The sequence below is a fragment of the Tursiops truncatus genome, chromosome 5 (genome assembly GCF_011762595.2).
Source record: "Tursiops truncatus isolate mTurTru1 chromosome 5, mTurTru1.mat.Y, whole genome shotgun sequence".
NCBI classification, from domain to species: Eukaryota; Metazoa; Chordata; class Mammalia; order Artiodactyla; family Delphinidae; genus Tursiops; species Tursiops truncatus.
The window spans coordinates 35,393,491-35,419,071 of NC_047038.1; the positions used below are offsets into that span (position 1 = coordinate 35,393,491).

Sequence of the window (25,581 nt, forward strand, 5' to 3'; positions counted from 1 at the left end):
CCATTAAATCTAATTCAAGTAAAATCGATTCTACACTGCTTTCAAAGTAATCTCTCTAAAATCTAAATTTATTAATACTCTCCTTAAAAATCCTTTAATGGTTTCTCTGGCCCTCCCTAATCTCACTTCAATCCATCTCTCTTACTTTCTTCATCAGCATATCTTATATTATGCACTACATCCCCAGTCAGTCAAACTATTTGTAGTACTAGAGTGAGGTATGAGCTTTGCATATTTTATTTATGTGACTAGGACACTCTTCCCCCCACTCTCCCACTCCTTTTCTGCTCCTCTCACCTGGATATTTCCTATTTGTCTTCAAAGCTGTATCACAGGCACTGCTTCCTCTAGAAAGCCTCTTTGAAACTTCCACCCCCAATCTGCATTCAGTGTGTGTCCGTGTGCTCCCATTACATCACACAGCAAACTCTAGCATGCAACTTACAACTTTACATAAGAAACATCCATTTGCTTAACTATCTCTTTCAACAAACTTTGCAAAGCTGAAAGGCTCAAGTGAATCATTACTTTAAAAATAATTATTATTACACATGAAAGCTTATACTTATTATGAAAGGCAGAATATTTCAAAATTAATGAAAGTTTTCTATTTCTTTGTTTGCTTATTTGTCTTAAACCATGACTCAAATGACTCACAGTCTTCTAATATTTATGACTCAAATAAAATATTAATATTAAAAGATCATGACTCATTTTGGCTCTCCAAATCTGGTTTTCATTTTTGATAAGGCATTGTACACCAATTCTCATGTTTTGTGAGTTGCTAGCAAAAATAGACTCTAGCCAGAAACAGAAGCAATTAATGTGGACTCAGCACTTCAATGATTTTGCTAGTTTAATGGTCCTAAAAAAGTATTTTTCTCTTCTAGTAGTAATAGAAACAAAAGAAATGTCTTATGCTAGGAGTATAATCTTGGAAAGTGATAAGAGATACTGACAAAATGAATCAAGCATTATCAAGTACTTATCAAATGTTTATATAGTCAGAATTGAAATGAAACATCTAATACTTTATTAAATTACTTCAGATATTGTTCTAAGATTTCCATCTGAATATTTTACAGTTTTACAATTTTCATATACCTCCTGAAATTCTCCATCTTTTAAGCCATCTGTTTCTGTAAATACTTTAACACATTTTTCATAGTTATATAAAAACCTTACCTATTAATTGCAAAACGTACTGACTCATTTTTTCTTGATTATGGGTCACATTTTTACATTTCTTTGCATGTACAACAATTTGGAGTTGTATACTGGGTACTGTGAGATAGGATGTTAAGACTCAGGGTGCCATTCATCTGAAAAATGCTGTGCTTTCTCTGAGCAGACAGGTAAGTTGCTGGTAGATCATTCAAATTTGCAGAGGTTTGGTACTTCATTAGGATGAATCTATTTTAGTTTTGCCCTTGGTTTTAAGGTTAATTTCTTAATCCTAGGCATAGTATTTAATCTTAAGGCCTAGATCTTGTGGGAAAACCCAAGTTGTCTACTGAGACTCTAGTTTGAAGAGACTCAAACTTTAAACTCTGTCTCTCTTATATGAGGAGTAGCTGCTAAAATCTCCTCCCTCTTACAGGCTTTCAGCTGTTTTTCACCTCCTAAGATGCTAGTAGCCTTGTCTTGTGCATTGCAGGGGAAGCCAAGGAATTCAGAGAAGTTTATATATGTATGAATCTCACCCAGGTTATGTAGTCTCCAGTTTCAGCATAATTTTGACCACTCTCCAGTGCCATAAAACAGTTTTGTAGTTGTTATTGTAATTTATACTTTTTCCAGAGCTTATAGTTGTTCTTAGGGAAAAAGACAGACAGATAGATAGATAGATAGATAGATAGATAGATAGACAGATAGATATACATATACATATACATATAAACACTCAAGTTACTCTGTATATATTATACACAATATACACTCTATATACTCTATACAGTATATACAAACTATACAATATGTTGATGTTTCTGACATTACAAAGATCTTTATAATATATCCTGTCCTTTTTCTTTGGTTGTGTCTTTCATGTGTTGTAGTGACCCACAAATTTATACTAATGTTTCACTTAAAATTCAGTAGTCTCCCAATAACCTCTCTAGGAGTTTCCTCTAGCACAAGTCACTAATTTCTGACATTACTGGTCTAACTGAACCCATAAAACTTAATTTTCTGGAACACCACCAATTTTCCTGACATATCATGAGGAGGACTTAAATTTGATGTTTTAAAATATATTTCTGGAATTGTTAGAGTAAAGGATATTTCTCTTTCCCAGAAATTATTCATGCATCTAAAGGAGTAAATATATAGACAGGTTATTTTTATTTTTCTCAGATGAACTTTGCAAACAAATTGAGGTCTTAAATACCAATAAAAAAAGATACTGAGATTATATGCCTTGGATTAATTTTATGCTCTAAATATTATAGTTAACAGTTAAATGGGCATTAGAGTCTAGGTAGTTTTTAACTTTGTAAAAATATTTATGGTCTTTTTATTGTTCAATTAATATTTTATTAAATACATTTCAAGTTCTTAATTCTCCAGTTTTAAAACTAAAATATAAATTAAGAACAAAACATTTATTCTTTTTCTTCCTCTGGTAATGATCTTATTCATTTTTTCCTATAGGAAAGATTTTCAAGGAACATCTGTTATGTTGTTATCTTATAGAAATATGCTGTGTTGAAGACGTGACAAAGCCATTGTGACTATAAAATGATTGGGCTTGTTATGTTTTAAGCTGTAATGGAAAACATGGAGTGATGCCATATCTCTCTATCTCTATCTCTATTTCTGTTCACAATCACACAAACTCAGATTAGCAGGAATTATGATTTTAAAAGAGCTGTTTTTAAAACTCCTATTGCTTGCATACCTTCTCCCACAAAATTTGATAGAAGACCTTGGCTCTCCAGTACCCAATTTTCATTTTACCCACTGTCCCCAAGCCCACCACCGTAGCCCTCCATTGCCTTTATAAAAGCACATTCATAACCAACTTAGGCCTCAGTACCAATAATTTAAAATATGCTTATAAGTTAGTCAGATCTTGGGAATGAAGTAAAAATGAATATCTCAGTGTGCCCTGAGTATTTTATGAGCCTGGCATTCTCATTTCCATTTAATCCTCACAATCCCTTGTATGATGAGTGTTCTTATCTCTACTAATAAGGCTACCGATGTTCAGAAAGATTTAATTTACCCAATGTTACATAGCTATTTACAGTCAGGGCCTAGATTTAAATCAAAGTCTTTGAGTCCAGTGCTCTTGACACTGCTGTACACTACTGTGTAATGAACTTCAAAGTTCGCTTCTAACTATTCCATAAAGTTATGTGCTTAAATGTACACCACTGATCAGCTACTTGATAAGCCATTTAAATTCTTTGCCTCAATACTAAATAGAAACAAGTTTAAAACTTATACTTTAAAATATCAGAGAAAGAATTTCTCTCAACAACTCCGTAAATAAGTTGTGTGCCTCTTCCAATTTGGGAATTATTCTTCCCAGGCCAAACAATGAATTATGGTATATTAATAGAAATATTAAAACTAATATCAAAAGAAAAATGTTACTTTCTGGAAAATATCAATAGGTAATTACCAATTCAAAGGGAAACTCTAGAAAATAATAGACCTAAACACATTGACAAATAAGAACTTGATATTATAATGTCTTACATTTAGTATTACTAAAGACTGAATTGTGTCTCTGCTAAATTCATATGTTGAAGCTCTAACCTCTAATATGACGGTATTTGAAGATAGGGTCTATACAGTGATAAATACAGTTAAATGTGGTCATCAGGATGGGGCCCTGATCCAATAGGATTAGTGTTCTTGTAAGAGGACACACCAGAGAGGTCACTCACTCTCCCTCTCTCCTTAAATACATATGGTGGCCACCTACACACCAGGAAGCAGAACTTCACCAGAAATCAATCATGCCAGTACCCTGAACTCAAACTTCCAGTCTCCAGAACTGTGAGAAAATGCATGTGTGTTATTGAAGCCAGTCAGTCGATGGCATTTTGTTATAGCAGCCTGAGATAATTAAGACAATTATTATTTTATTATTAGCTATTAAAATATAACAATAGCTTTGATAGCAAAGTCCAATTAGGTGGTTATTGCATTAGTCCAGGAGAAAGATAATGATGCTTTCTCAGAGATTATAGTAATAGAGATGACAATACAAAAAGATTTAGACATATTTTGGTGACTTGGCCAACAGGATTTGCCTAGGTATTGAATGGGGCAGTGAAAATGAGGGGATGCAAAGAAATAAGCATGACTTCTAAATGTCTAGATGGGTGGTGGTGCCACTTACAGAGATAGGGAAATTCACAGAAAGAACAGCCTTGGAAGGGGGTGTGGAGAGGGGGAGTGGAGAATGGAGGGAAATTTTTTAATACATAAATTTTGAGATGTCTTTGAGATATTCACACAGGTTACCTATCTGGGGAAGATGGTGGCCTGAGTTCTACCTTCTCATCTGCCACATGCTAAGTCTTCTGAGAGAAGCAGTAACTGTGATAGGAGAGTGGGCAGAGCTCAGCAGGGTGTGTGAAGCCAGAAGGTGGTACAATCAAGGAGAGAAAAGCACAGGGTTTTATGCATCAACCTCATTATTCCGGAGACTGTGAAAGTGCTAATACACCCACTACGGCCACACGGGGCAGACTAGACTGTCTTTCTCCATCTTCCGAGGACACAGCTGACGAATAGGAGAGAAGACTGTGCTCTCTCTGTCATGTCAGATTTGCAGTCCTGAAAAGAAGACTCAGTTTATCTTTACAGGCAAAGACAGACAGGGCCTAGACTTGGCAAAAGGAAGTAAAAACAAACCTTAGGGAACCCAGCTGCTAGAAACAAGACAGAGAAGCAGAGCACTTAGAATAATCTGTACTTCATGGACTAAAACACAAAAGATAAGATCTCTTAATTATGGCATGAAAATCATGAGACTAAATGTATCGTTTTTAAATTTAAAACTCCAATTGTTGAAAAAGAAGATGTCACCATTGAAAAGTGAAGAAATGTATCAAAACACAAACAGATATGCAAAACACCTAAGGATCACAAGGGAAAAAAATAACAGAAGGTTAGAGGAGAGGTCTAGCTTAGCAATATGGAGTCATTCACTTGAATAGAATTTAATGTACAGAGAGATATTCTATTTACCTTTACCTCCAGAATCAGCCTCTTCTACTTCTTGACAACACTCCCTGTTAGAAAATAAATTCTTACCTACTAGACCTTTCACTTTAATTAAAACACAGTTAGCTGGGCACCTCCAATACATACCAATAGCATTAATTAAAATGAGCATATAATGCATACAGTGCAAGCACAGTACCTTGCACATAACAGGGCCTCAACAAATTTTAGTTTCCCTTCTGTCTTAGGAGGCAACTGTTTATCCCTTACTTTTACTCTTTGAGATTTTATTTATTATTTATTAACTTACTTATCTATCTATTTATTATCCTCTTTCTTAAACAGTCTTATAAAACTAAATGTACCTACATATTGTTATCTTTTCTGAGTTATTCCTTTCAATAAAAAGCAAATTCTTTCTTTTTACCATTATTGAAATTAAGGGGAGAAAGCACAAGCTTCTAGAATATGTATTTTGACTTATATTTACCTTAGGGTATAAATAAATCTACACTGACATAATATCACACATCATAAAAATAAGTTTGTATATGAAAGTAGTTTCTTTAGCCACCATTGAAATAGAATGCAATGAATATGCAATGAACAATCCAGACATGTATCTATCTTTCTCTATTAGTAACATACTAAAATTCAATTCAATGGCATAATGAAGCCTATGCTATTGTAATAATTAATTTTATGTGTCAACTTGACTGGGCCATCAGATACCCAGATAGCTGGTTAAATATTATGTCTGGGTGTGTCTGTGAGGATATTTCCAGAAGAGATTAGCATTTGAATTGGTGGAATAAGTAAAGCAGATGGTCCTCCCCAATGTAGGTGGACGTCATCACATCTGTTGAGAGCCTAAATACAACAAAAAAAGCAGAAGGTTGAATTTGCTCTCTGCCTGACTGCTTAAGTTGTGACATAAATTTTCTCCACCAGCCTTCCTGGGTCTCCATCTTGCAGATGGCAAATTGTGGAAGTTCTTGGCCTCGATAATTGTTTGAGCCAGTACCATATATATGCATATATATACAAAATGCTCAATAAATATTTTCAGAATCAATGAATTAACAATGTATGAAGCAATGCCATAATGCCATTAGCTAAACTGATGAGGAATAGATTAGATGATCAGGAAAAAATGTATTCTCCCCTAGAGCAAATATATTTTTATATAAAAATGAACGTGCTCAGAAATTGGACTACTTCTAGGAAGGCCAAAAATATGGAGTATGCAATAGGGAGCTGTGCAGTATAATTGATATCATAGCAGTATTAGTCAGGGTTCTTCAGTGAAACAGAACCAATAGTACAGAATATATTCATTCCTATCTTCTATATTCATTTTTATATTCATTCATTTCCATGACATTAAATATCATCTATAGATCTCTGACTCTGAAATATATATTCCAAAACAATACTTCCTCTATGAGCTCTAAGTTTATGAAATAATCAGCTGCATACTTGATGTCCTTGTTTTGGCTATTTCTGAGGTATTTTTAGATTATAATATACAAAACTGATCTTTAAGTCTCCATGTCTGTCATAAAAGCAGACTCTTCTACAGTCATCCAAATATTAGTAGTTGGCACTTCCATTCACCCAGATATTAAATTCTGAAAAGAGTCATTTTTAAACTTCCCTTTCCCTCTCACTATCATCTAATTCATCACTAAACCCTAATGAGTTCCTCTCGAAAAATATCTCCCATTTCTGTACTTCCCTCCACTTCCATTGAAATAATTCTCCAAGATACTATCATTACAACAGTCATTAGGTCCACTACCACCGCCTCTCCAACTCATTTCCCCAGATCTACACTTGTTTTCTTCAACTTTATTCTCCATTCAGCATCCAAGATTTTTTATTGAGATATAATTTTAAATATAACATTATATTAGTTTTAGGTATATAACATAATGATTTAATATTTGTATATATTGCTATATGATCATCACAGTAAGTCTGGTTAACATCCATCAGCACACATAGTTATAATTTTTTCTTATTATGGGAACTTTTAAGATCTACTCTCCTAGCAACTTTTAAATATACAGTACAGTATTATTAACAATAGTCACCATGCTGTACAAGATGATGTTTTTAAATTCTAAATCAACTCATGCAATCTGCCTAGTTTTTCAGTGGTTCCCTGATATAGTTAAGAAAATAGATCAAAGCAATTGCAAACCCCCCAAATAACCTATGAGATCCTGCAGAATCTTGCTACCACTTACTCTGCCAATCTAATTCTATGAAACTTCACTCTTCATATACTACGTTCCAGTGACACTTGCTCTCAGCTGCTCTAGCACATCAAAGTTTCTCCCAATTCTCAGTCTTCACTCACACTATTATCAGGACATAGAATGATGTGCCCTTCATTCTTCTCTCTGTACATCCTCTAGGTTCCAGCTTAAATATTACTTCCTCAAATATAACTTCCATTGCATTCCATAAACCTAGATATAATTCTTTTTCTCCATAGAATTCATCATAATTTGTAATTTCATATGTATTTGTGTATTTATTATATAATGACTACATCTTTAATAGGATGTAAATTCTGTGAAAATAGACAACTTTTTTTTTTCTTTTTTAATTTAGCACTGTATCTTGAGAGCCTAGGGCCTTGGTTTCTTTAGAAAAGTGGCATTATTGTGGAACAATTGTAATTTAAGGATATAATAGATCAAGTAAGCAAACATAATTGAACTTCTTTCTTAAAGCTGTACCTTCACATGGTTCATATAGCTATTCTTTCCAAATATCCTGCTAAATACAAAAGCCAAGGGCAATAATAATGATTTTAATTTTGGTTTGAAATATATAAAGGTGTTTTTGTTTTATTCACTGAAATAATATTTTTGAAATCCTATTATGTGCATGATAGGGCAAAAAACTGGTAAGACAAAGATAAATGATATTTTTTGCAATTAAAGTGTTCATAAAATGGTTGGTAAAATTAAAATATCCTCAGTCAACAGGTATTTATTGAATGTCAAGAACTATGCTAAGTTTTGGAGACACAAAGATGAATAATGCATGTCCCCATATCCAGACAGAAGAAAACAGAAACATGCTCGACTGTAACATGTATCTGTGTTATAAGTATAGTATGCTAAGTCTAATTAGGAAGTATTTAACCCTACCTGCATGAAGAAATGAGGGAAGCTACTCCAAGAGGTGAACTTGAGGTACTCTCCCAAAGGATGGAGAGAAAATTTTACGGGGAAAGAAATTGGATTAGGGCATTCCAGTGGTAAACCTGTGCAAATCATGTAGATTTATTTCAAGGTAACTACAAATAAGGACAACATTTATTTATAAACCATGTTTTCTTAGTTTGTCATATACTATAGAGAAAAAAATTAATTTTCAGTGACTGATCTTATTTTCTATAGAAATATAGAAAAGAGTAATCTTAAATATTCTAGATTTATGCTGTTTCAAAAAACAATTAAAGTATGCACACCTTTAAGATAAAAGCCAATTGTAAAAGACACTGGCTGGCTCAACCTTTCAGACCACAATTTATTAACAACACTGTGTTTCTAAAAGGACAAGATATATAAACACATATCAAGGCATAAAATCTGCTCTTCTGGCAAATGATGTCAGCCTAGCCCTTCACCTGGCCAGGCGCATTCTCAAGATACCAGATTCCTCCTTGCAACTTCTAGAACAGAGAAGGATGAGATGACCTGGCAGTTGATTGCAGCTCTTTCCTCTTTTACACCCTCTTCCCCAGAAGGGTAACCGAGACAGAAATCTTCTTGACTCTCTCCCCCACTTCAGTCTGTCAAAAGATCCTAAACCCTAACAGTAACTATTTATTTGAGACTAAAACAGTCCTTTCAGCAGACTTGCTTTATGGTTACCAGGTATAATGAATATATGATATTGTCAAAGATTTATGCTTTTTTTCCATTTGTCTTTAACTGTGTTTGACATAAATAAATAACGTGGAATTAAGTGGTACCATATGAGCACATCAAATATTTGAAGTATTGAATCCCTATTTCATAGTTTTAGTACAGATAAATCTGTCCTTATTCATGTAGTATTAGATCAGCCAAGTTCCAACCTCAAATTCTCAGGCCCACTCCATCATTCCAACTTATTTTCTCACTCTTTCCCCTTCCAGATTTAGAAAAATATCTCATATCACATAAATCTCATTTGAGCTGTCCCTTAGTGGAGTAAGATTCTTTGACTACGCTTCACTTAAGCATCCCCTGAGAATGCTACGTGAGGAAAGAAGCAAAGGCTATTTTTCAGGGTCTTGAGAAGCAGAATGTATACAAAATGATCCCTAGCTAATGAAGAAGGAAGAGGCCCAGTAATCCTAGCTCTGAACTTGCCTTTGGGATCTTAAGAAATCATCTCCCTCCTTGGTTTTAAGTCCCTCATCCATAAAATGGAGAAACTATATGGTCAAAGGTTTTTCATGGAGTTTAAATAAATTCATATATTTGAAAGTTTTAAAATGAATATAAAAAGCACTAAGCCTTTTACTAAAATCAAAGAGGGACACAACTCCACTGACTCATACACCACTTCTGCCCTCAAATGTATCCACTGGCCATACGTCTCTCAAACGACAATGTAACTATCAGCTTGACTTTCCTTTCGTGATTCTCCAAATGACTGTTAGAACTACCTGGCTGAGTGCGTCACTCCAGCAAGCTGAGCATTGTTTCTGTAGCACAGAAACTGTGTCATCACAAACTAGCTCAGAAAGGTAGTAAAGGGAAAGATAAGGAAATAGAAGTTTTGAAGGACAAGATAAGAAAGTCCTTAAGAGCACAGAATGAGAAATTGTAAAACACTGCTATACCTTCCAGAATTTAAGAGAGAGAAATTTGAAATGTAAAGTCAGGAGTGGGCTCTCTATTGCTGTCCAGTTACAGTGTAACAACCCAGGCCATCTCAATAAGTAAGATCAGAAGATATTGATCAAACAATTTCAAATTCCAGTCCCATTACCAAACTATCACCTTGTAGTTCATTATGAATGATACATTTATATATTTTGTCCATATGTTCTGAGTACTATAATTTTATTACATTTTTGTGTTATTAGCTAGATGTATACCTTTAAAGTAAACCACATTTTTAAACCATATTTTGACATTCTTCCTTATTCTACTATAAAAGAAGCCTCAAAAACATGACTTGGCCCCAATATTCATAATATGTGACAATTTGTTTTTTGTTGATTCTTGTTGAAGTTGGTCTTATTTATTTGAATAGCTGAAATACTGGTAGATAAATTTGCTTCTATTGTTTTATAAACCATAGAAATTTTTTCTGGCTATTTTCTATTTTAACTATCTTCCTCTAAATACTAACAAGCCAGATCTGCTCCTTCAGAAGTGAATACCTAAGTTTGATAACAAAGAGGCCTTTTGCCTTAATCAAAGGAACCACTCTTCAGTCTAAGCTCAAGTGACAGATTCAATTGGATTTTTGACTTGTATAACAACCACAAAGAATCTATCACCTTGCCCAGCAAGTAAGCTTTCTCTGTGCTTGTCATTTCTGTTACAAAGGAATTATCATGGAAAACAGTGCTTGTGAGGAAGGCCATATATAACCTAAGAGAGGCTCAAGTGATGGAAATAGAGATCCTGGTCTATCCTTTACTTCCCTGAAAGCAATTTCCAGGCAATCAAAACCTCTCTGGAAGTCTCCATTTTCACTGGGAACTTGTATAGTATTTTGCCTCCTACTTTGCTGGAATTAAGCCATATGTAATATACTCTCCTTAGCATTTCAAACACTGTATTAATCTATTCAGGCTGCATAACAAAATACCATAGACTTGTAGTTTAAACAACAGAAATATTTTCTCACAATTCTGGAAGCTAGAAGTCTGAGTTCAAGGCGTCATCAAGGGTTGGGTTCTTCTAAGATCACTCTGCTATGTTGCAGATGGCTGTAACCCTCTATCTTCACATGGTCTTCCTTCTGTGTATCTGTATTCTAATCACCTCTTCTTTTTTTTTTTTTTTTTTTTTTTGCGGTATGTGGGCCTCTCACTGTTGTGGCCTCTCCCATTGCGGAGCACAGGCTCCGGACGCGCAGGCTCAACGGCCATGGCTCACGGGCCTAGACACTCCGTGGCATGTGGGATCTTCCCGGACCGGGGCACAAACCCATGTCCCCTGCATCGGCAGGTGGACTCTCAACCACAGCGCCACCAGGGAAGCCCCACCTCTTCTTTTAAGAACACCAGTCATATTGGTTTAGGTCCCACACTAATGACCTTATTTTAACTTAATTACTTCTTTAAAGACCCTGTCTCCACATACAGTCACATGCTGAGGTGCTGAGGTACTGAGGGTTAGGACTTCAATCTATTAATCTGGGGGAGTGACATCAGCAAGACGGCCAAATAAGATGTCCTTCATCATAGCCCCACTCAACAACAACAATTTGGCATCTATCCACGGGAAGAGTGCCTTTGTAGCAACTGAGAGATACAGGTAGGAGACTGTGAAACCGCAGTGCAGTCCAAGAATGAGGAGAGTCACTTTGAAGAATGGCCTGCACCCTGGCGGCTGACTCACCTACCACGGTTTCAGCTACAGATCCAGAAACAGCTTCATACCTCTGAGGACTTGGCTACAGCCCCGTCTGGCTTTGGTCCGTCACAAGCACCATAGCTGGGAGAGTCGTGCCCACAGGAAGACAGATAATAGACGTACAGACCTCTGTTTGGCTGTGAACCCCTGAGTGGCCCATGAACCAGCACTGCCCCCGCTTAGCTGTGAACCAGGAGTCCCTTGAAAAAAGTGATTTAGACAGTCACCCATGGATCAGAGAGCCTTTGTGGAAGTCCAGGAGTCCAGCAGAGAAGTTCCAGCACAAAAAAGTATGAGATTGGATGCAGTGGAAAGAGTAAGAGGAACAAACTGACTTTACACACATCACCTCTTCCCCAAGGTGACACAGCTCAGTGCCAAGAGGGCCTTCTCAGCTGTGATTTCTCCCTGGGGGGGCAATAAGAGCATGTGACGGGGGAGTGCCAGGCTTCCTCAGATGTGTGCGGCCCTGCCAAAGATACCCATCTCTGTCTCCCTCCATCCAGAGGACTGTGGAGATCTGCACAACTAGGGGACAGAGAGCAGCTGGGAGAACGGCAGGCAGGGCTCCAAACTGAGCGTATCAAAGGGACTTGGATCCTACTAACCCATCATGGACTCCATCAGGAAGCCAGTTCACAAGCCACTGGGGATGCCTCACAGATGTTAAGAGAGTAGATCTTAAATGTTCTCAACACACACACACACAAAGGGTAATTATGTGATGTAATGAAGGTGTTAACTAACCCACCTGGGATAATCATCTCACAATAGATACATGTATCAAATCATTATTTTGTACACTTTAAACTTGCACAATGTTACATGCCAATTATATCTCAATAAATCTAGAAAAAACTTCTAATAAATAAAAAGGCATGTAAACTTTAAAGAATGTGGTGGTGAGGACATAATTGAGTCCATAACAAGCCTCCATAAGTTTTTATCTTTAACCATGATCCCATAACATCAAACTTTATTTCCTCTTGCCTTAATGGACTTCTTATTCTAATGCCCTCCTGTCTTCCTTTTTGTGGCTGCTGGCTGCATTCCTTTTTATGTCTTCAGATCATCATAAACCTGAAATCTTACAATACTTTAAAATTCTAAGTTTCCAGTGGAAAAGTGAAATTACATTAAAAATGAAGCATGACCAATGAAGTGTAAAGAAGTAGAATCCAAACACAATACTGCACACACACACACACACACACACACACTCACACAGAAATATTTTCCACATTCCATGTATATACACATAGGGTTTTCTCATTTGTTTCACCTTGACATAATTCCTTACAGGCATTGCTCTAAGCTAATGTTAATTGAATAGTCATGCTAGTTGGAGTTGGCAACAGTGTCAAATTTCTTGGATGACACTAACAAAATACACCTATAATCACATCTAATTCTGAAATTACTGGCAAAATTCAACTCGTCTTCTGGACTATCCTGAACTTTTTTCACAAGTGTTACTACTTAGTTCTCTTTTTCTCCCTTGGGACTGAAATTTTTAAGCATGTTCTTTTAAACTGAAGCAGCAAAAGCCCAACCTAAATAGTCCAAGAAGTAGTACTTTAGATTTTGATGCTTGTCATTAATTTTTTTCCATACGTTACTCTTGAGAATATTATTTTAATTTGCTAGTATGAAGTTAGAATAAGCAGGCCTGTAATTTTGACCTAAGGAGATATAATGGTTATTTAAGAACATCTGTGCAGATAAAAGGTACAGAGAAGTGGTAGGGTATATAGTCCATGGGATGGTTCTTCAAAACATGCTCTGAGGTTTTAATCAAAACAAGAAGTTCCTTCTCACATACAGTTGACCATTTCCAATTCAGACATTTAAAAAGAATAACTTCCCCCTTGAAGAATATAATTCCTAGATTTTTTTAAGGTTGGCAATATTTCCTAGACTGGCAAATTAATTTCCTAGACTGATTCTTTTTTCTCTTACAACTTAAAACCTCAAAATCATCCATCCTGCATTAATTTAATATGATAGATAAGAACAGCTGCAGGCATTCCAGTCTAACCTGTACAGGATAGAAAGTCAAAGATTTTTTTTCCCTGATACCTGAAGAAAAGGTGCCCAAAGCTTATTCTCACTAACTTATGACGTGCATTTCCATCCTGCCTATGTACGAGTAAAGTGGATTCTAAACTATTAAGAAGAGGCAATGTTGCTATAAGAGCTACCTCCCTTGTCCCACCTCCCTTCTTTCTCAACTGGTAAGTCCCTGTGCCAAGGACAATGGATGGCCACAGCTATCCATGTTGCCATGGAGAGTAAATCCAATCGCCTCAGAAGCTGGATATGTCTTTCAGCTTCAAGAAATACCCAACATCGATCAATCTTTGTATCAAGTTACAATAAAATTTGTTAAGCCATGGTGAAAGGTTTGAGTCATCTCTATTCCAGTCTCTTATCTTGCCTAAAACATATCAGGAGTTTCAGAAAGTCCACCAACTTTCCTGCTTAGCATATGTAGCCTGTCTGAGCTAGTACCATTGTCCAGCCATGAGACACAGGGGAACTGAGCAGTTGCACATCTATCATTGCTCAAGGTTTGTGCTTCAAAGTGCTCTTTCCCTTGCCTTTTTATGAGGAAGATGATTACAATTTCTTGATTTCAGCATTTCACAAAGCAAGGCAATTTTGTCCACCCAGGAGCCTACTTTTGCATTTACATCAAACCTGGGGGCCTAAAAGTTTGATATATGAAATCATTCCAGAAGATTTTATGAGCAGAGACCCAAGGTAATGGTTAAAATGTATTTGAGAGCAATAAATCAATAAAATATAGCTGTTGTTTCACGATAAAAGATCCTTTCTTTTAGGTTCTTTTAGATTTTTCCTAAAAATCTTCAAATAGGTTTCTAAATGTTTTGCAACAGGGTCCTTAAGGCCATATATATGTGAATTATAAGTTATCTGATACTCTGTTTCTACACATGCACTTTAATTTTCCCATATTCCAGACTTCTTCCACATTGATGGTAGGAAGTCACATTACAAGACTCTGATAGCCTTTGCAGCTCTTCAGCTATTGTTGAAAAACAGTTTCATGCAAAGGGAAACTGGTTAGTCTGTATAAAAGCAATTAAATAAGCTTTTATGTACATTTGCTGATTCTGTATTTAACACAGTAGCTTGTACCATGTTCACATTGTCATAAATATTTTTCTTACCCTTAACATTTATTCAGAACGAAATGCAATGCTTTCACGCATTCAAAATAATATATCGGTAATACTGTTTGTGCACTAATATGCTTTACCTGAATTTGTTTGCCTAGAAAAGGGAAATAGCTTTATATACACATGTTCATTTTAAAATGGGAGGACAAATGATACCAGTGATTCATGACACAGTAAAACTGTGAACATCACTTAGCCAACTAAAAGTCTTTTAGCTTTTGTATTCAGTTTCATTTACTTATTTTTCAAAACTCTGAACACCAATTATGTGTGAAATCCAGTCTACATGCCTGAAATACATAAGTAAAGAAAACAAGCAGAACATTCTTGCTTTTTTTGTGTTCTAGCATAAGGAGACACAAAGTAAAGAATAAACACAACCAACTGAAAGTAAAGAGCAAGCTAAGGGGTTTGGGGTGCTGGAAAGACAGATTGCGATTTTAAATAGGCTGGTCAGAAAATGATTCACAGAAAAAGTGACAACTGTGCAAAGGTTTGAATGAGATGAGGTTGCTAGCCAGTGAGAATAACTGGGGGAAGAAGGAGAGGGAGAAGCCAGGGAGAATAATCTTGGACAGGAGCTTGTGTACGATGTTCAAGGAACAACAGGATGTTCACATATTCAAGAATGAAAAAAATCAACCAAATCCATGTCATTCAGTCTAAACTTCCCTGAGTCTACAGGTAACATGCATTGAGTCATTCCTGTTTATAATAAACTAGTAAGTTTCATTCCTGCTTATAATAAACTAGTAAGTTCTCATAAATATTTTCAATTTATTTACACGTTTGCATCCCCATTCTTATGCAGTTTTAATTTACATTTTTGCATTTTTCATTATATTATAATCTTCTTCAGGATAAGGAATTGGTTCTCTACTCATTATTTTTCTCTATTATGTTTTTTAGACCCAATAGACATTCAATAAATCTTATTAATTGTAAGCAGAAAAAACAGACTTAAGCGGCTGAGTTTTAAAAATTTTAACTTAGATTCCATGAATCACAGTCATCAAATCTTTTGGTCTTTGCCTCAGCTTCCTAAAGTGCAATTGAAAACCAATTAATAAGTTGTTAGATGTGTGAAACATTGTATAAATGTAAAATTATAATCAAAGAGACTCCTTACTTGTATTCTACAAATATATGAATAAAAAATAGGAGAGATAAAACGCAGAATTCTGAACACAGTTATTCAGAAAAAAATGCAATTGACAGAACATTGAGAAAATCAAAACACTGCATGGTGGGGCCAGTGATGACATTCTGTGAGCTACTGACCTGGATTTTCAGTTCTGATGGCCAATTATCATCAGCTAATACTAAATACCTGGATGCTAACCGCGATTAGGCCCTTGGGAAAGCTTTGCCTTCCACATTGATCCATTTCATGCCTTGTCTATTTCTAGAATCATGTCTCTCATGATTTTTAATCTTGTCAACTTTCATCTGAATCCCAACTTGCAATCATATAATAAGTCCAGTACTTAAATAATGTACTTTCATAGTTTCAAGATGCTACATAGGCTGTTTACATCAGGACTTTCTCTGATTGGTGTTCTGCGACTGTGGTTAAGCCTCAAAATTATTTTATTTATTATTCTAAACTTTTTACAAATTCCCGAAAGAAGTATGAACAAATTTACTCGACAGATTGGTAATGAGAAATATTAAATGAGGTTATCCTAGGATATTGTTATTATTATTTCCTTTCACATAGAAAGCGAAGCTGCTCACGGTGTTCAATAACTTTCAGTCTACCTTTCTTACAGACCCAATGGAACAGATTTTATCTTATTTACAGACACACAAAACATCCTCCCATTCAACTTCCTGTTACGAATTGTACATTGTCGTTCATTATTCATTCATTTTATATCTAATTATCTATCTCCAGCAATACACTAGAGACTGTGCTAGATGCTGGGGACGTTAATATAATTAAGACATTCTCTATGTCTTTTAGGAATTTACAGACTAGTGGAGGAGAAATAGAGATTGACATTCTACTTTGACTAGAGCTTTCCAGCATATTGTGGTTCAAAAGTTAGAACAGAGGAAATGACCCATGCTTACCAAACTCAAAGAAATTGGTATAAAAACCAGTTGTATAAGCCAATTGCCTACTTACAAATTTAAAAGTAGTGATATTTTCTCAAACTAATGTGAATATCCTTTTTCACTATCCAGAGAAGCCTTTACCAATATCAGATTAGAAAAGAAACCAAGGTAACATTCAGACGGTTTCCCAGTGAGAATGGTATTAGAGTAAAGAAATCTAAATAGTCATAACCTATACTCAGGCTGTAATAAATACTGCAGAACACACTGAGCCACTACAGCTTGATGTACCTCCACTGTGACTCAACAGTCAGTGCTCTAGGTATAATGTCTTCACTATTTTACAGTTCAGGCTAGCACAGCCAAATCCTAGCTCTTGCTTCTTTCTCCCCCAGGCTTTTTGATGTTTTATAAACACGTATTTTCTTCAAGCCAATTAAAATATATTTGGTTCTGTTTGAGTGATTGCCACCCATTCACTAGGTGACACAAGCACGCTTTCTTGAAACTTACCTTAGGTAACTATCCTTATATTATCTTGCCATTTTTTAATACATTGACTATTTCTTAGGCATGCTATGTATTTAACTGTACTGGCAGAAAAATATGATTTGCAGTAGGCTATTAGAACTAATAGATACAATGACTTTTATATTTGCCAAAAATGACCTCTTTCTGTCTTCCCAGGTTGTAAAAATGATGATTATTGTCGTGGTGACATTTGCCATCTGCTGGCTGCCCTATCATATTTACTTCATCCTCACTGCAATCTATCAACAACTAAATAGGTGGAAATATATTCAGCAGGTCTACCTGGCTAGCTTTTGGCTGGCAATGAGCTCAACCATGTACAACCCCATCATCTACTGCTGTCTGAATAAGAGGTAAACACAAGATTACCAAATGCAAGCTCCTTTTCACTTCTGACTTCAGGGAAAGCATATAATGCTGTCCCAGCTCCCTGATGCACATTTAAAATTCAAAAGGAAGGAAAATTGAGAAATTCACTGAGAGGAGCACAGAGCTAGATATTTTTCTAGACTCCTCCCTATTTAATGAAATAGCTCACCTTAACAATTACCTCTTCAAAACAACGCTTTTAGGGATTCTAACTGGGTGGGTTTTATATAGGCCAAATTCTCTCTCCAAACCCTTTAGAATTATACTTGCCAAAGAAAAAGAAATGCCCTGTTATTAATTAAAGGAGGAGAGTTGAAAATGTGCTCAAGTCCTCGAAGAAATGAAGGCACATCGTAGAAATGCACAGACGGAGAGATGATGGCATATGTGAGTGGACTCTATTAAAAAGGATGTCTGGTAAATAGACTTCAAAATAGAAGGTGTTGTGAGAGCAACAGAAGCAACACTAAGGAAAAGAATGACAATCCTCCTTCCAGCATAATGAGGTCAGCGAGTTAGACAGGGTGCAGCCTCTGGTGGAGGGGGCGCTATTTTTTAAAGTGAAGTTGGAAAGAAAAGTAGAAATATTCACAGTTCAATTTAAGACTGGGAAAAAAAAAAGGTAAACTGTGGTTTCCAGATAAAAAACACCTTAGTTGTAAGGTCAGCACATGTAGGAGAAGGGTTAAGTTTCATAGGGTCAATAATTTCCTTAATAAACCTATATGGTTTAGCACAAGCAGAAACTGAATTTCATGGAAGTAACTACATGACCTAAATCCTAAGCTCGCTTTCCAGTTGGACCTCTACCACACCGTTCCTCAAGTTTCTTAAAAACTATTAAATTCTTACTTTTTTTCAGTAAGTGCATAAGCCATATATCAATTCAAACCTCCCCATAAGCAGTACATCTGTTTTTAATCAACTTCATGTAATGATTTACAAAGCCAAGGATTTTGCACTTTCATATATGATTAGATAAAAACCATCCAGATAAGCAATTAATTTTAATATTAAATGAGACTTTATAAATGTGTAATTATTTCTGTAAGAAGCTATTTTCAAATATGTCATTTTTAAGTGCCTTACCCAGCAAACTTAATTCACTTATGTAAATGTATAAAATTATTGAAGAAACATACACTCTTTCTTTGGCATATTGATTAGTGATACTGTGCTTTTATTATATGATGACTTGCTTCTCATTGGTGGAAAATTAAGATTCAATTCAAACAAGAAGAATGTAGAAGACTAGTACCAATACTGTGGCATAAATTCTAAGAGTTTGACTAGAAAATTAAATTTAAAAACTGAGTTGGCTTAACTGCATTAAGTAGGGCTTTCTGCACCAGTTGAAGGAAATTTCCACTTGAAAACTTGACTTTTTCTTCCCATGGCCTGCTTCTCCTCAGATTTCGAGCTGGCTTCAAGAGAGCATTCCGCTGGTGTCCTTTCATCAAAGTTTCTAGCTATGATGAGCTGGAGCTCAAGACCACCAGGTTTCACCCGACTCGGCAAAGCAGCCTGTACACTGTTACCAGGATGGAGTCCATGACAGTGGTGTTTGACCCCAATAATGTGGATAAGACCAAATCCAGTCGGAAGAAGAGAGTGCCTCCAAGAGACCCAAGCTTCAACGGCTGCTCCCGCCAGAATTCCAAATCTGCCTCCACCACTTCAAGTTTCATAAGCTCACCCTATACTTCTGTGGATGAATATTCCTAAATCCATTTCCTCAGCTGAAAGAGTAGGGTGAGGCCATAATGGTGCCACCATAGGCCCACACCCTCCTGATTGTCTGTCAGCCCTGTCCTACATACTCTCTGAAAATAGAAGGGTAATTTTCAGGCAACTATGTTTCAACTGAGAAAGATAGCATATAAGTGTAACAAAGACACTATTCAGATATTTGCCCCCTCAAAAGTAAAATGGCCTTTAAATTTATTCTTTGAAAACTGAATTATTATATGTAACAGAAAAATATACTGAGAAATACTTGTAGAATGTTCCATTTTTCTCACTGAAAAATTGCAATATACATTTGTGACCCTAAGGTGACATATGATTTTCCCAAAAGATTAAAGAACCTTTAAAATATAATTATGTGAATGAATTACAACAAAACCTATATAAAATGATATGTTTTCATCTATAGCTATAAAACAGAAAAAAAGTTATATGACTAATTTTACCACTAGAATGATGGAAAATTAACCTCCAGTAGTAAAAGTTAATGAAAATCTTTGCAAAAGAGAACTAATTCTGTGGAATAAAATTTTTTTGAGATTTAAAGATTTTCTCCAAGAAATGTAACTGAAAAAGAAATCTAATCAAATTATTAGGCATCTGTACATATTATTTTCTTTACATTTTTATCTGGGAAAGTGGCTTCAAAAGAAAAAAAAATAATTATTTACTTTTTGACCATTACATATATTAAAGCGCCAAAAGCTAAGAAACAAAGTTAGGGCCTTAAAATGACAAAGCAAATCCTTCTGATCCTCCCTATTTTATTTTTCACAAATATTTTAAAAATTTTTTAAAAGATAGGTAGATTACAAAACACTAAAGATGCTTTCTAATGGAGAAGGGAAGAATCTCTGACTACCAATTTTTTTTTTTTTTTGTGGTACGCGGGCCTCTCACTGTTGCGGCCTCTCCCATTGCGGAGCACAGGCTCCGGACGCGCAGGTTCAGCGGCCATGGATCACGGGCCCAGCCGCTCCGCGGCATGTGGGGTCTTCACGGACCGGGGCACAAACCCGTGTCCCTGGCATCGGCAGGCGGACTCTTAACCACTGCGCCACCAGGGAAGCCCCTGACTGCCAATTTTTAGCAAGAATTAAAGATAGTAATTCATAGTTATGACAGCGGACAAGAACATCTACTAGCTCCAAAGGGAAACGTGTTTCTCCTCCATAACCCCAGGAAAAAGTTTAAGGTGGATGTCAACTTAATACTTGTACAGTGCCCTTATTCTCTCCCCTTCCCCCACTGAAAAAAGAGTAAGGACTAGGGGAAAGTATCAGAAAATATATTCAGATGCAAAGCCTTAGGACAAAAAGTTTATGTACTGCCTATATGTATATTAGTGCCTATAGGTAAATCAAGTAAGATGTAGAAAGCTGAATCAACTGTTAGAGTAGAAAGCTGGACCAAACTTGGATAAATGTGAAATAGTACCAGGTGAACGAGAATCATATACACCTTTCCACAGAGAGAGCCTTCCTTTTGTCTGCTTAGATAATTCAGAAATTCCTCCAGAAAGAAATGAGCTAATGGTCCTAAAGAAGCATCTGTTTTACTACAAGCGAAAATATACTGACCCATTTCTGAAATCCATAACAAAACAAGGTACACCATTAAGCGTAGAATTTATCTTCCAGACCTCGGTGCTTATAAACCATCTTTTCTTGAATTAGGGATACTGTCACTCCTGCTCAAGAAAGCAGAAACCTCCTGAGAATGTTGTTGTATAGTACAGACTTCTCCTTTAAAATAGTCAGATTTTTAAAGCTATCCAGCTAGAATAATTACCTATAACACTTTCCTGGATTTTTATGCCTCCATCAATACAGAACCTCCTATTTTTTTTTAAGTACAAGATAAAAGCAATTATTTCAAGAGAATATCACGGTCTATTGCTCCAACAACATCAAATTTTCCAATCCTACCCCCTGTTTTGGACCTGAAGTCAGAAATATTTAAATTGTTACAAGGTGTTAAAAAAGTCTACACACCCCTCATCATATGTGTTTAAGCTGAATTTCTTCTGATTACACCAACAAACAAGTAGATGCACATACATACATACACACACATGCAAGTGTGCAGACACATACAGTCTGTTTAATGTATGTAAGAACTTCAAAGAATTAAATTCAAAATTGAACGCTGAAATAGTAGCGGCCTTTACAGAGTTGCCACAAACAGTGCAATAAAGCCCGTGAAGCTTGTATGCATGCTTTAGATAAGCAAATGTATTATCATTTACTACCTAATCGTTGAATATGTTTTTAAGTGTTCATTCCAAAATATGTAAATGCTTATCATATAATGTGAAAGTGTCAAGAAAAAGCCTAATATTTTAAAGCAAACATTTCTTCTTCTTAAATTTATAAATGATTGTGGGACTAGCATTAATGAACGTTCTAGATACATGGGACCATATTCAGCTGTAGAATAGGAATATGAAGTCTGGCCCCCAAAATCAATGTAATCATCCCTCACCAAAATACATTAATACTGGGTCGTATGGTAGTTCTATTTTTAGTTTTTTAAGGAACCTCCATACTGTTCTCCATAGTGGCTGTATCAATTTACATTCCTACCAACAGTGCAAGAGGGTTCCCTTTTCTCTACACCCTTTCCAGCATTTATTGTTTGTAGATTTTTTGACATTGCCATTCTGATTGGTCTGAGGTTATAACCTCATTGTAGTTTTGATTTGCATTTCTCTAATGATTAGTGATGTTGAGAATTCTTTCATGTGTTTGTTGGCAGTCTGTATATCTTCTTTGGAGAAATGTCTATTTAGGTCTTCTGCCCATTTTTGGATTGGGTTGTTTGTTTTTTTTGATATTGAGCTGCATGAGCTGCTTGTAAAATTTGGAGATTAATCCTTTGTCAGTTGCTTCATTTGCAAATATTTTCTCCCATTCTGAGGGTTGTCTTTTAGGACAGGAATAAAGACGCAGACGTCGAGAATGGACTTGAGGACACAGGCAGGGGGAAGGGTAAGCTGGGATGAAGTGAGAGAGTAGCATTGACATATATACACTACCAAATGTAAAACAGATAGCTAGTGGGAAGCAGCTGCATAGCACAGGGAGATCAGCTCGGTGGTTTGTGACCACCTAGAGGGGTGGGATAGGGAGGGTGGGAGGGAGACGCAAGAGGGAGGAGATATGGGGATATATGTATGCATATAGCCGATTCACTTTGTTATACAGCAGAAACTAACACACCATTGTAAAGCAATTATACTCCAATAACGATGTTAAAAAAATACTTTAATACACCTGAAAAACATAACTCCTGCCTTCACACATTACGGAAACTCAGTATAATTTAGCAGGACATCTAAGGAAAAATATTGCTCCAATCAGCTGTTTTGTTTGTATTCTTTTTGTTGTTGTTGCTTTGCTTGCCAAGTATCATCCTTCTGGCATGATGCAAATACCTGAGTTCCAGAGAGTATCTTTAATACGTTTTAGGGAAAACTGACATCATTTAGTTAATACTCATGACTCTTAAACCAAGACCTCATGAAGCAGAATATTTTAGGTTCAAAAATTTGAAAAGTAATAATAATAAAATGAATGAATACAATATGAAAAAATGAAAGAGATAAGATTTTAGTCCTTTTGTCTGAATTTTGACACTGAGAACTGTAGAATAATACACATGGAAACCAGCTTTAGTAGGAGTCATGTTAAATAAAGCTATGCCAGTATTTTCATATTTGTCAGGGTTTGGAAGAATTTGCCTCCAAAATTCACTCTACCCTCTGATGTTCAAGTTCACTGTGAATCTTCTTCACTGTTTGTAGGCAAACAGTGGCTGGAAATACCAGGCAGATGGTCAAAACATCCTAGGTGTTTTTGTACTTAGATCAACAGCAGAAAAATACAAACTATTTTGAGAGAATTCTAAAAGACTCAAAAAACCTTGCATCATTTTAAATACTGTTTTTAAATACAAAAATAATAAACATTGTATTTTCATTATTTTGCATCTGGACAAAGTGTTTCTGAAATTCCCTGCATGGGAAAAAATTAAAGCAAACATGATTACTATAGAATCCAATCAAACATCTTTTATTTTTTTTAGCAAGCTCAGTATGCTGCTGCATTTTTTTTAATCTCCCAACTTCATGACAATGACATTTCTGACCCAGCAGCCAAATTCATGTTCTTTTCCAGATCCTGCCAGTCTCTTATAAACAGAGATCCTATGCATTTCAAAGTGAACTCCACCCCTACAATGCACACAGAAGAATGCCAAGAAGCTTAGTATCATACCTCAGAAGAACAAAATAAATGTGAAAAATCAATGCTGCCTAGCTCAGAATTTGAATTTGATTTTTGTTAGTGCAGAATTTCATCAGAAAACTTCTGATTAGTGTCTGGTAATTTACTCCATCAACTACAAAGGCAGGAAAATTATAACAATTTCTCACATTTACCAGTAACAATTTGAGTTCCCATTTATTTTTGTCCGTGTGCCAAAAGTTAAGAAAATCCAAGCATGACACTGGCCAGGTTGTAATATTTTCCTTCAGGCCAAGCAGGAATGGAGAATAACGTCCAATAGTTCTGAACAAGTTCAGTAACTGTGTGTTGTAAAACAGCTTGGCAAAAATTCTGTGTACATAAGAATAAATGTATATAATGTTTGTAGCTAGTGAATAAAGTATTTTCAAGTTGTGATAATTATACTGAGTAGATTTAATACATTCATTACCCTTTGTATATGTGGTAATATGTAACAGATTTGATTTCTTTTTTATTTTCCTTTAAAAGCATTAAAAATAATATTAAAAATAAAAGCAGTCAATATTTTCCTACTGGAACATATGTTCCAAAACATATGTTATGGAACATCCTACCTTGTCTAAACACACTCACCTAACCATCCCTCAAAACTATATTGTGCTTCCTCCTTTATTTTTCTTCATAAAAATGTCTAGCTTTCCTAAATTACCTTGATTCGGAAAAAGCATCTATGGGGAGCAAAGGTAGCAAACTGCAGAAGAATATTCTGAGTAGTTAGCAGCAACAGGTTAATTGGAACACAGACTGAAAAGTGCATGTAGCTGAGTATAGAGCAGAGCATCTTAGAGCCATGGCATCAGAGCTATAACAACTGACAGACTCCAGTTTAAACCCAAGCCCCACCATCTGCTAGCTGGGGGACCTGGGGCAAGTGATTCTCTGCACTGAGCTTCATTTAACTCATCAATAAAAAAAGAGAAAATAATAATTTCTTCAAAGTGCTAATGTGAAGATTGAATAAACTACTGCATGAATAAGGCAGAGGCAAACATTACATAAATGTTCAAAAACATCATTAGTATCATTGTGTGCATGGGGGGATTAAAGAAACCCTCGCTGCCCATATGATTCTGCCCCCATTCAAAGCTCTTTGAGGGGCATAAGGAGCCTATAGTCTCCTATCCCTGAGCCCTGGGCTGTTTTCAGAGTCCCCACAAGATCTCAGGGATTACGTAAGTGTTCTGGAAATTTGCCATCTGGCCATGGGCCCTGAGCAGGGAAAGCTATACGGGTGAAGGGTTAGAAATGGCCAATTAAGAGAAGGAGTAGCTTCAGACATGTGAAACTAAACTCACTTCTTAGGAAAGGTGCAGCCATTTTAGGTTGAAGAATAAAAATGTTGAACTGCAGAAGATAATAGATGACGGAGGAAAAGCAGAAATTTTTCTTTCTGGTTTCCTTGGCAGCATCACTGACTGCTCTCTCAGGGCCTCCTCCCCCATGCTCTGAGGAAGAGTGCTCAGGGACAATTCCAGGTCAAGTGGCAGCAATGACCCACACTGACTCTCCATTTCCACCAGCTGCAAGGACATCTTATTTGATTCAGTCCCTCAACCCCATTTAGATACAAGC

General features: G+C 36.0%; 1 protein-coding gene and 1 long non-coding RNA gene across 3 annotated transcripts in view; one reads left to right on the top strand and one right to left on the bottom strand.

Moving 5' to 3' along the window:
* The window catches only part of TACR3 (tachykinin receptor 3), a 58,710-nt gene extending 39,032 nt beyond the window's left edge, over positions 1 to 19,678 (top strand). The window contains exons 4-5 of the mRNA XM_004312459.4: positions 17,741 to 17,937; positions 19,366 to 19,678. Of these exons, the coding sequence (XP_004312507.1) occupies positions 17,741 to 17,937; positions 19,366 to 19,678 (510 nt within the window). The remainder of the gene's footprint in view (positions 1 to 17,740; positions 17,938 to 19,365) is intronic.
* LOC117312468 (uncharacterized) overlaps positions 1 to 25,581 on the bottom strand; it is a 264,175-nt gene that overhangs the window by 37,247 nt on the left and 201,347 nt on the right. The gene's annotated exons all lie outside the window — the stretch shown is intronic.